Raw genomic sequence first — 16,195 nt, forward strand, 5'->3', positions numbered from 1 at the left:
AATGTGCTCTGTTTAATGGAAACTATTTTGATCAAAGTGTATTACCTTTATAGTGTTTTTCAACTACTGTCATTAAATGCAGCCTGAGTTGCAGCTGCATTTTACTGTCCTGTAAGTTATTGCTTTCCCAGGTGTTTGGTCCAGGGGACATCTTATCTAAGTACCTTTTCTGTTGATAATCAAGACCCTCTAGGGTATCAAAAGTATGAATTATTGTAAACATACTTAAACTAAGTTCAAATAATTTACAGTAGCTCAGCATGCTTTCTACTGTATCTTTTCTGCTTCCTTTTGTCCAACTAAAAAGATACTCAGTCTAAAGCTTTAATAAACTCATCTCAGTTGTATTCTCTCTTTAGAGTAGTGATGAGCAAATTATTTTTCTCAAAGTAGCTTCGGCAAGGAGATCATCTTTCAAAATAAAGCTGCCAATCACTTGACAGAAACATACCTTGTGACTGCAGGGCAAGTTTGGCTCTTCTCTCACTTTTACAGGGAACGTTTCCTAACAAATTCCCTCCTCTTACATTAAGAAATGTACTGTAAGTGTCTATGAATGTAATTCAGACAGTTTTGATGTGAAGTTCAACTGACTTCTGGAACACATTGTGTTATGAGTAAATTTCCACAGCATGCCACACATTTCCTAGGTTTACTTTAGATCTTTTGCCAAGATTAACAGCATTTCTTTCATGTTGCTTTCTTTACATTTATATCTATATTCCATGTTTAACATAATGTTTCAATGGGTCTGGAGAAAGCATTAAAGATCTTTAAAATACATAATTTGTTGCTTTCTAAACACTCTGCTTCATCCATTATTACACTTTGCATTTGTTTCTTTATAATTCACTCAACCTTCCCTTCTGAAAACTTCATGAACTAATAAGATGTGCTGACTTTTCACAAGCTGGGAAATGCAACATCTCCCTTATACTGATTTATCCATGAAGTAAAATTTAGGATAGGTCAAACAATTCACAGAAAGGACAACCACCTCTAATTCTACACGTTTTACAGAACTAACTATAAAAGCATCTATTAACACATCACTAAAACATCATTGCTTTTGTCTCTACTACATCCTATCAATTTTTTCCATAAGTGGTTTTGGTCTATTATTTCTACAAATAAGTGCCTTAATTTTCATTTTGTATAGCATGTTATCATTCAATTTGATATAAATTTGATGTGTTTTCAAAAGATAACACACATTTTGTATCTTAATTTGTTACACAGTAATCTGTATCTCAGAGTTACATGAATGTGACAATCTCAATCATTTTCATGTATGGCATACTGACCTGGTCATCATAACGGTAAGTGAGGAATTGTTCCCCCGTGGTATCCTCAAGAAAACTCCCCTGTGGAGAAAGTGCAAACTCAGGCAAGAAGTATGCACCTTGGGATTGCTCTGCTCTTGTCTGTAAGAGAATCACAAAGGTCACATTACTGCTACTACAAACACAAGTCAAAATTGAAAACAAAAAAAACCCCTCTATGCATATAATTACAAAGACTAGATGCAAACTTCTAGGGAAAAAAAAAAAAGTGATGTGTTTTCAGACACAGTATTTCTGTGTGGATACTTTGCTACAGAGGTCTGTGACAAGGACATGCCAAATGATTACAGGGGTCCAAAACCAAACAAGATGCCTCAGTGGCAGTATCATCTATTAAACAAAAAGATACCATCTCTGGCTTATCAACTATCACGGCTGACAGACACTGTGAAAAATCACACTGGAAAAGTAAGATTAAGCTACACTTTCTTTTTCCTTATACACTTCACTAGACAGTTACTGGCTGCTGCAGGTAATGGGGTTTTGATTAAATAGAGCGTATCTCGCCTTACAGGAAGATACAAAGACATAGAGTCATAGAATAACTCAGCTTGGAACACATCTTGAGATCTCATCTAGTCCAGACTCCTCAAAGTAGAGTAACCTATGAAACCATGACATGGTGAATTACTTTCCTATCCTGCAGGAAGACATTACTGCAAAGAAGAAATTGCAAGGGTGTGGGGAATGACTGGAGTGAACACCAGGCAGCGTCCATATTAGCTCTGTATGCTATTCACAGTTGGCGAAGAGCATTTGAGAACAGACTGGGAGAGGAAGAAGGGTCCATTTCGAGCTACAGAGGAGCTAATTCTGTCAGAATCAGTCAGCACCTCCAACTGGGCTGTCTGACAGCTGGGCCCTTATCAGAGAAATTGCTTTTGCTTAATTGATCTATGCATGTTCAGTAATCAGAACACACCTGAAGTGTGCTAGGCATGCTGAACACATCCTGGTTGAATATCCTGTCATCGCACTGTAGGTCTGTCCTGGTTTGAGTGAGTGGCAGGGGTTTTTTGGTAGCAGGGGAGGCAGCTATGACAATATTTCCCTGTGAGAAGCTTCTCCAAGCTCCCCCAGCTCCAAGTCAGACATGCCTTTGCACCAAGGCCGGGCCAGTTAGCTGCACCTCTGCGATAATGTACTTAAGAAGGGGAACCTGGGAGGAGTTGTGGGAGTTGAGAGGAGAAGTTGCGAGGAGAACATCTGTGAGAACACCGAGGTCAGTGGAAGTAAGGAGGAGCCAGGGGGAAGGTGCGCTGGAGCAGAGACTCCCCTGCATCCTGTAGTGAGACAGCAGGGCCACCCATGGGGGTCTATGGTGGAGCAGACACCGACTGGCAGTCTATGGGGGGCCCCACGCCGACCTAGGTGACTGCACCCGAAGAAGACCGGGGGAAGAAGGCCCCACCGTTGTAGTTCAGCACTGGGAGAACTGCAATACGTGGGGGTGACCCACACGCCTGTGGAAGTGACTCATGTCGGAGTTGGTTTGTAGAGGACTGTCTCCTATGAGAGGGTGACCACACTGGAACAGGGGAGGAATGCCAGAAGTTCCACCCACCCCAAGGTGGAAGAAGCAGAAGGACTGACTGCACCCCCCATTCCCTGCCCCCCTGCGCTGCTGGGAGAAGGAGGTAGAGATACTGGGAGCAAAGCTGAGCCCAGGAAGAAGGGAGGGGTGGCGGGAGACATTTTCAAGATGTGGTGATGCTTTTGTCTGTTACATGTTGTTGTTAGTGTCTGTATTAAATTTATGTTCTTTTTTCCTTCCCCTAATGAGTCTGTCTTTTGCCTGTGCCTTAAAGGATGAAATCATCTCTCCTTGTCCTTATCTCAAGTTCCTGAGTCTTTTACTTCCCTCCTTCTCAGCACTGGCATGAAAGGGGGAGCGAGCTTTCTCCTTCTCAGCATTGGGAGGGAAGGGGGGAGTGAGCAGCTACATGGAGGTCAGTTGCCCTCTGAGCTCAAACCACAAGATCTAAAGCATCCCAGAAGCACAGCAAATGTATTGCACAGACTCTTCTGTCCTTATTCCTACTACATTGTAACTCTACCCTGAGAAGCTAACTGGTTTGCATACTAGAAAAAATAAGCAATCATCTCTTGAATCCAGAATATTGAGTCCTGCTGTGGTACGGGGAGAGTGGAAAGGGCAAGGAGATGAAAAATACCTTCTAAAAGGTTGAAACCTTTCAGGGAAGAAAACAAGGCCTGATATGTACAAGTTACTGCCAAACATTTCCCAATGGGTCAACTTAATAAATGGGGTTTAATTAAACTGTTATATTTTGACATATACATAGTAATTTTACATGAAAGCTAGCAGTTGCCATTGACCAGTTTCCAGACTGTTGGCTAGAACTGTACCAAATATAGGTCTGTAATCTCAGTGCCAGATAACTAGAGATTTCAAAAGTAACCCACATAATTTAACCAGTTTGTGGTCAAAAAAGGAAGGCAAGATCTGCTGCAGTTTCTCTCTTGCAGTAAGTTCACTTTCTGAAGCTTACAACTCTTCTCATAAAAACTAGATGACATGTCATTCACAGTATGGGTCTGGAGAAGCTTACATTGCTTTTGCTTACTCTGTTCTGCAAAGAGGCTGCTGTCAGCTTCTCAGACTGTAAACCCCATCATTTGTGATAGCATTAGATTAACATACCTTTTTTAAATCAAGCAACCTTCATATAAACTAGAAATAGCTTGCAAAGGACATGTCTAGACTAGGGTAAAAGGTCATATTTTAGCATGCAAGACTGAACAAGATTTTAAAGAGGATTTTATTATCAGGCCTGCATAAGAGTAATTCATGTTTGCAACATGTTATCATGATATTTCTATAAGGCCTGTTACAGCAGTGGTCTCACTTATACACTTTAGCCAACTGACTTTATTTATGCAGAATTAAATCATAAAATATGGAGACTAAATCTACATTTGATAACAATAGTTTCCCCATAAAGCAACCAAGAGAGGTCCACAGTTACGCTTCATGCTGAATCCAAGCTGGCTGCAGCCGATGCAAACCTTGACATGTTAAGTATAACCCAGACATGAAACTGGCTGACATAATCTGGCATTTTTCCCCACTGGTTTCAATGGGCTATCGATAGATCCTATGTGAGGGAATACGGCAATGATGTAATCCTATGATTTCAGCACAGCACTAATGGATAAGAGATACGCATTCTAAATCTTGAGAGGCCTAGGTTAAAGTATTTAACATTTCTACCTCAGTTTCCCCAGGTGTAAAACACAATTACACCACCAACTGACCTACATTAATGGTGTATTGTAAAGTTTAGTTTCTATTTGTAAAATGCTTTGGAAAAGAATAGTGTTAAGTACTAGCGATTTATAACAATATTTTTTAAAGTGCTGCCTAATTTACAGACAGAAGAGAATCCAAATTACCCTACCACACTTCTTAGATAAAGGTATATATCACACCATTGCCTAATTTCCCATAAACAAATTTGTCAGCAGGATATGTAGCAATTAACTTGCTCGTGTTTCTCGTCTTTAAGTTAAACATTTAAAATAGAAAGTCTTTGGACATTCATCAGTGTTACACTTTGAATATAAAAGATGCCAACATTTGAAGCTGAAATAACAATTTAGTAAATATGACATGAAAAACTAAGGGCTTCTCTCACACACATTTGATTTTTATATTAAAAGCTAATGAACAGCTAGCCACTGGAGAAGCAGAAGAATGCTTGCTAGATTAAGGCAAGCAAAATCTGGCTTCCAAGCATGGAAAAATTCAATGTAAAAGATGAACGTTTTATAAGGTTTCAAAGGAGCTTACAATGGAAACTGATCTGTTAACTACAGCAATAGGTACTGCTATCTACCTAGTATAACTAAAGTAAGGAAGAATGCAGCAAAGCATTTAATTAAAAATAAAAATCTACTAAGAACACACTATGAGTTGTCATGGCAAACTGATGTTGAAGACAAGTAATTACAGCTGATAAACAACCCAAATCAAGAATTCTATTTAAAAAAAAACACTTCAAATGCTCAAAGAACGCTTCTGTATCCACTCAGCAAAGCAGCAGAAAAGCATTTTTTCCCTCTAGTTATAGGTACCTTCAAATAAATTGCATGTGTCCAATGCACTTTCATTCATACATTGTACAGAACACAAAACACACTGTTTCCACTTAGTCCACTTTATTTCCCACTGAGGAATCTACCAGTGTTTCTTGTGAGGCTTTTATATTTCTATGGGCACTTTTCCTTAAACGTAATTCAAATTTCAACAGTCTGTGGGTTTATAGTATATTTGGGATCATCTCTGAATGACTTAGCTAATCCAATATAAATTCATGTTTTAAACTAAAGACTGCAAGTTTCAGAAAACAATTACACTTCATACTAGTGTTTTAAGTCAGTTTAATGGCCAGTTTAATGTTAATAGCTTTAAGGTAAATGTGTCAAATTACAAGCACACTTAAGATTTAGAACAGGCATTTTAAACTAGCTTTTATGATCTTCTTAAGCATATGAAGACAGTAGAAGGTGATAATGTAGCCAAACCAGATATAATAATAATAATCACTGCATAAAATTCATTGAAATTAATATATCAGGTAGCAAGGAAGGGTGACCAAAAAAACCCTAAAAGTTGGAAACAGATTGATGTTTGAAAATCTGTCTAGGTATCAGTTAATCAGAACATGTAACTTATTAGTCAGAAACTGAAAAAAATAAGGTCTTCCATGCTACATCGTTCTACCTATGTGATCAAGAACAACTATCCTTATAAGTAGATAATGAATGTATGTACGTTCAGGGAAGCATAAAATGGCACAGTTCTTATTCAAAGGCTTATGCTTTAAGCACAGCTTTGATCTCAGGTTGTGATTGCTTCCTCACTCATCACTCCCCACCTGGATGCTTAAAAACTAAATTACTCTTCCACTTTCAATTGCAGAAGACAAAATGAATAGCTTATAACCAAGCCTCTGGTTTTTAGATTTCCCTCCACCAAGAGTTGCATGTTGTCATTTTTATTGCTGCACGATTTCATTGTTCTGTAAACTACTCATACTAGAAGCATCTGCCCAAGTTGAAGTTGCTGGATTTGGGGATTTTATATTTTATTACTGAAAGTAAGAGGGATGATTACAGAGTGCTTCCCAGCCAATGCTGACGTTATGAGTAGCATGGCCAAGTAGGACTGAATCTGCAGATAAAAGTGGCATGCAGGACCAAATGCCCACCCAAAGTATATTTGAAGGAGAGGGGCTTACTTTAAACTAGTTCTAGTCAATCCTATGGACTGAGTATCTCTTAGTGACTGAAGCACAGCAAGTATGCTGCTGGGGCATATCTGGTTCAGTCTGACCCAAAAGGAATCCTGTTAACACACTCTGAAACCACTACATAATGCTCTGTGTTTTCCTTGATAGCCAGGATTCGTATTAACTATTGCTATCCAACTCAATTGTATTTATCAGTCAGAACAACTTCTAAAATGTAGTTTTCCTATGACTAGAAATTGCAAATACTAGTCATTGGTCATTCCTTCCAAGGTACAGATTAACAATTTAATCCAAGGATTTAAACTGTTGTTGTAATTTTAAATAAATTAAAAAATGTAGTTTAGTCTACAATTCTTGGGGATCTTTTGATACAAAGGCTATGACAAAGTTCAACCAAACCTCATAACAACATGCCTCTACCCTATTTAATCACAGCCACCAGGAGACTGGAAAGTAATTGTTCCATATTTATACATAAACAGCAGCAGCTTTAAAAAGTGAGTTTTCTTCTAAGTCTGAGTTGTGAAGGTCAAGAAGATGAGAAAACAGAGATGGAATGTGTCTCAAAGAAATGATTTGAACATAATTAGAAATAAAACACTAATCTTTCAGGTACAGAGGAATTTTTCATTTTAGAGTTTCTTGGCACCAAGAACCACACTAAGAGAAAAATAAGAACTATGCTCTTATGTACACTTCTTAATGCAAATCAGCATTACCTAGACTTAAATCAGTCACTCCCTGACTAAGCCTGCGTGCTTGCTAAATTGAGAGTGTAATGAGAACAAACTGTTTTGTGTAATGAAGATTAAAATTTCAAAATTATCTATTTTAAATGCCAAAGATATCAAAATACCACATTCTTCCTGAAACTGCCTCAATATCTTGTTTTTAAAAAGAGGAACAGACAAAAGATAAAAGTCCAGTCACCTAAAGCTTTATAGTTATGCACAACTGCACTATCATGTCCGAAGTAAATTCTATAAAAAAAGACCAGCACAGTGGAGGCAGTTTGCTTCCCATAGTTTTGTGGCTCTTTTATTAGTTCTTGCTGGAAGGGGAAAATTGGGCAGGGTCTTGAGACTGTTAGTTTCCAAAAATTGCTGTTTTAAGGAAAAAGATGGGAAAAGCAGATAAAGTGAGAAAAACTATCTGCGTTCTTAATGACTTTTAAATACATGTTTGTCAGATTAATATGCATGGCAAGTCCAATCATATACCAAAACGTGTACCTTCCAATTTAATTCAAGTTAAATATCTGTCTACTAAGATGCTGTAGTTTATGATTTATGCCCCAGGGAAGTAATATACCAGCTAAGTAGCAGTTCAGTTTAATGGATTTTCAAGGACTTTAGTACAGAAATGTTAGACAGAGCATAGCACTCCAGCTTCATCACAACATGAAGAAGTGTGTTCGCAGATAAACAAAGTCACATTAACAGTTCAGAACTTCAAATACCTCCAGAGCAAGCAATCCTGATGAATAAATATCTAGTAAGACTCAGATTAACATTCATCATGGCCAAGATTTACAAAAACAACTTCCTAATGCTAGACACTCCAAAACATTTAGAGACCCTGCAAGTGAACTGAGTTTCCACAGAAGCTGCCAGCAGCTCAGCATTTCTGGAGACCAGGCCAATTATTTAATTATTGATATTAAACTAAGAGGCCAGCATTTCAAACCAGAATTAAACTATAAAGATCATTTCTTCTAAAAAAAGAAAGAGGACTCAGCTGAACTGATGAAAGCCAAGCACTACTTCTTAAAAGAACCATGAAACACTGAACATGACTGTCAGATTTCATCAGGGAAGTCACAAGTGAGACAATGAGACAGCCTGAAAGACTGAACCAATAGTTCTTCCAGGGACAGAACTCAAGCGTGTGACTCAAGAATTGTTTTTCCGCTGTGCATGCTCTGTATTAGTTAAAGGCAGACTTCAGACCTGTCTGATTTAAGCCCAAATCTAATGATTTTTCCTCTCATCTCTCATTCTAGACCTGTTTAGAACATGTAGAAATAAAACAAGCTTGGGAAAATGTGCCTCTAAGTTGAAGATACATACAAAGATAAGCAAAAGACAATTCATAAGTATTTTGCATAAACCACATTTATGACACAGTAAAATGCTGTCAGCAAGCACCTTAGAAACTCAAAGTTCAGCTACTGTTTGAATAGTGTCTACCATTGAAACCTGAATTCAGCAATAACTACAATCATATTCACAACTGCCAGAAAGCAACTGCCTACATCATCTCCACTGCTCAAACTGAGCATGTCCTGCACCCATTCAAGCACTTAGGAGTCATTCCACTGACTTGAATGTGCTTAAGATAAAGTCATCAAAACAACAGTGCCTCAGTCTAAATTTTTTTTCATGCTGCAGGTTTGTACAACCTAAAGCCAACACTGAGCACAATAAGGATAATGGAAGTCATTTCGGTTTTAAAATAAGATACTATCTTTCAATCTTTTCAAAAGGACATTTCTACCAAAATTTTTCTTGATTAAATGTAAATACATTTTCTTTGGCATAGCTTGGGCTGCAAACTGAGATCAACACATTTTGAAAATCTTTTTCTGTACCTTCTAAAATTTATACTAGCGATTGAGATTTTGGATATTTATCAACAACTACTTATGTTTTCTCTTGCTATATGGTCTGGCTAAAACATTAAACTTTTCACTGAAAGGCTGAAGGAGTATTTAGCTAAAATCTCATTTAGTTTCAAAACCCAACTTAAAGATCAGCTCTGTTTCGTATTTCCAAAAGAAATATGAACCCTGGAGTTTTCCTTCTTCCAGTGAAGCTGATTCTAAACTCTGTGTTAGGCAGACTCTGCCTTCTTTCCAAAGGATTGATTTGATGTGCCTAATATTTGCTTTTAAATGAGCTGCACTAACAGACTGAAGTTGCTCCCAGTGATATCAATGCAAAGTTCCCAACAACATCCTTACAGAACCAGGGCCCACACACATCTGCAGCAGGACAACATCCCTTGCAATATAACAATTACTATTAGGACTGTGAATAACATTAGAATCTCAATGCTCTCTAGCTTTGCATAAATAATAGCCAAGGTGAAAAATACAGCACTCGGATGAGATGACCCTAGAGAAGTTCATTTCCAGTTACTGTCAGAAAGTTAGCACTATGGATCACATTCTGCTTTCAAAATAGGCAATGCCCAATTATTTCCCAAAGTTTTCAGCCTTGGGGGAATGGGCACAACAATATTTAGAGCCAACGTAAAAGCCATTGTATAGCATATGGATAAAACGTATACAGTAAAATCTGGGTATTACTATTACCACTGAGAGTACACATACAAAGTATACAAGCCTATTCTTAAGAACAAAAGGCTGACAAAGATACGGATTTACTGGTAGGAAGAGAAGAAACTAGATAACAAAAAAACCCAGTAATTTTAATCCCTGTCCTCTGATTTCCTGCCACAGTGGTGATGCTACTTATATTCCCAGCACAATGGGATGTCTCCCTACAGATGCTGAGAAGCTGCATTAAGTATGCTGGTGGCATCAGTGTTGAAAGCCTAAGGGGAGCCGGCAGTATGGTGAGGAGGGACTGTACCTGCTGTAGGGAGGGAAAGGAATTCATTCCTGAACTCGTATCTCCTGAATGCACAGCTTACTGCTCCATCACCTTTTTCTGTTTCTTTACTTGTTTATGTGTTTTATATAAAGATCTTATTCAACAATTTATCATAAATAAAGCACTGCCTTAGAATAACATCAAATTCTAACAACAGCTTTGAATGGGTGAAGGAAGATTCTACCTGCACTTTCTCTGAGGCTTGGTGCTTTGGAGGCAGGGAGAGTGGTTGAGGGATGTTTTAACAATTATTTCTTTTTTTTTTAAGATTGGAGTTTTACTAAAATCCTCTTGATGAACACTCCTCTGTGCCTAGAACAGTGAAGAGGAAGGAATATCTTGTAAAAAAAAAAATCTAGAAATTAGACAGAAGATACTATTCCATGAAAACCTCTTTTTGAAATCTTCCAAGCAAGATATAAAGGTGACTGAAGTTTTTAAAAAGATTTTTCTTATCCCTTCTTTTACCATATGTTCCACTACTCCAAACAAAATCCTCTTTTTATTCTTTATTTAGTAACCTAATAATCAGTAAAATTCTTGTCATAAATCAAGTTCTTTCAGCATTATTGGAGCATGTTCTCGTGGAACTCTACTTACCTCTTATTGAAGGTTTCTAAGGGTCCTCATGATCTCCACAGAAAAAAATATGCTACAAAAGTAGTGTCAGCATCCTTAGCAAAGAAACCAATAATAACCTGTAATATTTTTTTAGTTTTGTTAAAGTGTGCGTTATCATGAGCACCATGTGGTGAAATAATTTTTTTTGGTTAAACTGACAAGCTGCTAACAACTGAACTCATTTGCAGGAAACAGACAATCTTGCTTGTCTATCTATGGACACGATTGCAGCTCCAGTAACATACTGGTGGAGACTGGAAGCATAATCTTTGAGGAACAGCAGATTTATTTGCAAAAGGCAAAAAAGGAACATAGTTTAAGACTATGTAGGATCAGAGGAGCAGAGGCAGTGGAATTCTAAAATCAAATAAATCAACACAAGCACTGAATGAAGACTCACATTGCTTAAAAAGAAAGAACAAAATTACATGAAAAGGATATAGTGTAATTCCTTCATTGAGCAGTAGAAGCCTCTATCATGAAGGGGCAAGACACCTTAGTAGCTTTGGCAGGCCATGCATTAACACAGACTTTAGGATTATTCAGTAATAACCCCCAAAAAATTGATGATTGTGGGCCACATCAGATGAATGAGAGGCTGTACCAGGGTATGGGCTACAGGTGCCTAATCCTTTAACAGTGAGATAAACAGCACCCAATGGGCTTGCAAGGGCAACACCACCCTTCTCTAATAAATTACTTCCTTCTCATCCCCTTTCCCCATATCCACAGTGGATAATTGCTCTAATAATGCTAAAGAAAGGGTACAAGAAAGGTGTGAATGCTCCCAGGTAATCAAGAGTTGCATCTAAACGGGAAGCCTCCTAAAAGCTGACATAAAGCAAGAATTTTGGGTAGGTGAAACTTCATGGCACCATTTTGTAAGCAATTCTGCACAGCACTTGCAAAATGCCCCTTTGTTTTCATTTGGCCACAGTGATATGCCCACACTGACATGACTGGAGGATTCAGGATTTAAGGAACAATAACCTCAGTTAGATAAAACCGACCCTTCTACGTGCAGGTTTAAACACACCAAGGAAGACAATACAGGTGGGTAACAATTCACATGTTTATATGTGAGCAAAATGGGACCTAGCACATTGTTGGGTACTGCAAAAAAATGTTAGTCACTATCAGATAAATAGGCTAATGATGACAAAGTAGGATACTAGACTTTACACAATACTTAGTTCCTATACAGTATATTATATGGAGTTAGAAAATACCCTTAGTTCTTATATACTATAGCACTATAGTACTATTCATCAAGAGATCTCATATGACTCAAAGTTGTCATTATCCTCATTTTACAATGGCTGCTCTCAGGAGAGTCTGGCTAAGAATGACATGAGACTCCTGACTCAGATTTTCCCGATTCTTTTTAATTTAAATTATAACCTTAATGTTATTAATATTATGTTATGTTAGTGTGATTATTTGTATTTAATTTCCTTTCGAGTTTTTTCTTTAATAGTGATATAATTTGAACCGACATAGTAACATGCTTTTCATATACTTCAGTTAAAACTGTGCCTAAGGGCAGTGAAATTCTCATCCATAAGCTGTTTAAGGAAAAAAACTCTGGCACTCAGAAGCCAAACACCTGCTAGAACTAGTGGCAGATCCAGATTTTTAAGAGAATTCCTGTTGCATAATGAAAACACAAAGAAGGGAAATGTGTGGGGCAATGGAATGGTATTAAAACCACGGCACTTAGGGGAAAAAAAAAAACCCAAACTAAACCACTATGTACTTCTGAGTTAAATACTGAAGATCTTGACATTAAAGATGTTCATAAGTGCAATTATAAACAGACTTTTGTAATGTGGGGAAGGCTGAACACTGATTATCGTCTATTGCAGGGCATTGCCATGCCTTTCATTGCTAATGACAGGGAGTTTTCTCCCTGCCCTCAGTCTCAGTACATCTGCTTCTGATTCAGGTGGCAGGGGAAAATTGGCAAGTATTCAGCCCCAAAAAAGCCTGCCCTAGCACTAGTAATTTTTCTTCACTGCAAATTGTTTATGCAATGTTGTCATCAGCAACAGCATGGTGTTTATCATGACCCAAACAGGTAGATGAAATGTATGGAATTGCTCTGCTACTGTAAATGACTACAAATTCTCATAACAGAAACAGATCTGGAAACAGGCAAACTCTCAGCCCCCAAGAACTGGAATGATTTCCCAATAAGAAAATACATCTTTGGTGCAACTATTTTGAAGATCAAATAGCCCAGAACTCAAGTAGGAGAACCAAAAGAGCACGCAATTAAGCAACTCTTGACATATTAGCAAGATAGAAACTTTCTGACAAACAGTATCTACCATCACAAAACTTCTCAGTTAATGAGACCCTCAAAGAGTCCTGTAAATACCATATAAACAGGTATAATCCTGTAATATGAAGAATAAGGTGCCAAGATTCCTCTTCAGAGACAAGTCAGTTTACTGCAGGATACATAAATATCCCTCTAAAAAAGAATATACTGATGTCTTACACACAAAGGTCACTCAGCTATACTAAAATAACTAAAACTAAAAGAACACAAGACGCAAGAACAATCTTTATTGATCAGTGGTGTTTGCTGACCTACTTCAGTGACTTCCACAAAGAATAAATACACATAGATAAGGCTGTGTAAAGGCTTGGTCGTGTACAGATCAACAGAGCAAAATTGCTCAAGTAAATGAAGAACTGACTTCAGTGGCGCCAGAACTTCTCCTGTACGTTGCAAGGGCACTAACATCATCTGCATGACGCAGGCCCCAGAACTGGGTGGGGAAACCTCTGCAGCAAGTTCATCATTTCTTTTTAAAATAGGAAACACTTTCTAAAAGATTCAGTCAGTTTAGAGTGTATCAAGGAAAAGGGAATATACCTAATATATTCATTATTTCCACATTTAATTACCTTCATTGCTAAAATTCTGTACATTTTTACTCTGAACTTGCCTAGCTTCTGATCTAGGCCTTTGGATGGGCCTGTAGGAGGTTTTTTTGTGCTATTTTACACTGTCCTTTATTCTAAGAAATAATTTTCTCCCTTTTCTTCAAGATGGGAAAGGTGGTGTGTGGTGACCTAACTGCACCCACAAATGACCAAAATACTTATAAACACACTGCTGTCCCATGGAATAGGACAGCTTGGACTAACACTTCTTCATCTACCTTTTTCAGCAAAGCACCGAGAGCGCCTGCTACCATCTTGTCAACACATCTTCAAAGAGGGGCCGGGGGTGGGGGGGCATCCCAAAATTCTAGTTACAAAGACAGATGACCCTGAATAAGAGTGTAAATAATCTGAATGGTTCTCCTCCCTGTTACCTCTAGCTGATGAATCCTTTCTCACCTGAAAGAAATTAGACTGCAGAAAATGCCACAGCCAGATGTTCACTCTCAGGCTAACTTGTGATTTACAACAGCTCAGCACATGAATGTGTCTAACACATTGTGAGGAAAACGTGATTTTTCCACTGTTAGTTTTCCACCACTTCTGATAATTTTAGCGATATTAACCCAGTTCTTCGTCTACTCTTCTTTCTCCATTGCAGTTAAGTCCCTTTGCAGGGTTTATGGACTGAGCAGCCTAGCACATTGACTTGGTCAGGCACATTTTCACAATAAGGAAGCAGTTAAATGGTCATGGCTCTGCTGTAGGAATGTTGGTTTAAGGCTATTAATAAGGCACATGAGGTGAATGCCTTTCAGCCAAGCGCCCTCCACGTGTGCACACCTGTTTCAGCATGATTTTAAAGAGAAATTCCCGAAAGAAACTGTTCACAGCACACAGTCTCTAACTCTCAAATGCATTTTTGCAAATACTCTAGAGCTTTTATAAGCTTTTTGTGCTTTACTGATGTCAGGAATACTGATACAGCAACCCCCAGGTAAAGCATACTACTTCCTAGTAAGCCGTTTTTCCCTAAGAAATTATCTTTGTCTTATTAGCATCTCTGTCATCTACCACTTTTGAGATTATTGCCATTGACTTCCCAGTATTTTGATCATTCCCACCTGGTCTTCTGCTGCCAATATGCTTTTTCCTGACCCAGGCCCACTGTTCAAACACTGCAACTCACTTCTCCAAGCACACATCCATACTGTTACATATTTAATTTAGCCTCATTTAAATCTCAGCTTAACTATTCCCTCAGTCCAGTGATGCCAGTCTTGGTATCTTTGATCCATTCATTTTCTCATTTCCTCTTAGTTTTTTGGGGGAAAGAGAGGGTAGTTGTTCTCCAAGTGTACCCTGCCTAGGTCTCTTGCCAGCAAAAGAATCTCAAGCAGGGCAAGGTTTTAACTGGGTGTTGTATTGGGCCAGACACACTGTCCAGCATTAACAAAGCAAAGGCTGACTAGGAAAAGGTCAGTAAGTGAACAAAAAGCAAATAATGTAACAAAAGAAGCAGAAGCACCCCAAAAAACACAAAGTCTCCAAATCAGAAAAGACCAAATATGAAAGAGGACCTAGCATTAATCTGAAGACTGTCCCCTTCCTGGTCACAATTCATCTACTAGCATTAACTGACAGTATTTCACATGTACACTTACTAATAAGCCAGTACTTAGATATCTATGCTTTAGCAGTAAAAAACAGAGCAATTAAAAGCTCCCATGACAGGCACTGCAGGCATCTGTTCACTGACAACTGTTAAGGCTAATGGTCATTAGTTTAATGACTCTCATTTTTGTTCTTCTACATGATGTGTACAATAATGCTGGAGGACTGATATGGTGAAGGGGAAAGGGCTCTTACTGAGGTGGGAAAAGATAAACACAGGATCTGCGGCTGGAAAGAATAAAATAAATCCTCTGAATGAACGAGAATTGCTGAAAAGTTAAAAGACACAGCTGAGCAAGTCAGACATAAAATAAAAATAGAAACTGCTAATTCAGAACAGGATGCCTGCTCTAATCAGGATAGTTTCAACACTACAACTTTATCGCCCATCTTCCATGACCAGCAAAGAAATTTCATTAAGCGGTTTAAAAATGATCCAGGTGATTACAGAAAGACATTCAATGATCATGACAACAGAAGAAGGATGAAAAATGGACAACACTGAAGAACATCCATAATTCAAAGGCAAGACATTGTCTAGTGTTTTGGAGTTTTAAAGAGTACGATGCCCTCTTAAATGCTCTGTATTTTCTTATTTATTTTAAGCACCAAGTGTCTTCACTGTGACCAATCTCACTAACATACCATTTTTAACCCTCTAATGGTAGCAAGTATAAGTGGTTAAAACAGGTATCACAGAAGGAACATTGAAAGATAGGCCATGTGATTCTATTCCTAGTCACTCATCTTGTATTCTCATTCAAACAGC

At 38.1% G+C, this 16,195-nt stretch overlaps 1 protein-coding gene across 1 annotated transcript in view; it reads right to left on the reverse strand.

Moving 5' to 3' along the window:
* Nucleotides 1-16,195, reverse strand: part of ADAMTSL3 (ADAMTS like 3) — a 186,911-nt gene that overhangs the window by 153,863 nt on the left and 16,853 nt on the right. The window contains exon 2 of the mRNA XM_074880017.1: nt 1,305-1,424. Coding sequence (XP_074736118.1) covers nt 1,305-1,424 — 120 coding nt within the window. The remainder of the gene's footprint in view (nt 1-1,304; nt 1,425-16,195) is intronic.

Source organism: Strix uralensis, chromosome 11 (assembly GCF_047716275.1).
Source record: "Strix uralensis isolate ZFMK-TIS-50842 chromosome 11, bStrUra1, whole genome shotgun sequence".
Classification (NCBI taxonomy): domain Eukaryota; kingdom Metazoa; phylum Chordata; class Aves; order Strigiformes; family Strigidae; genus Strix; species Strix uralensis.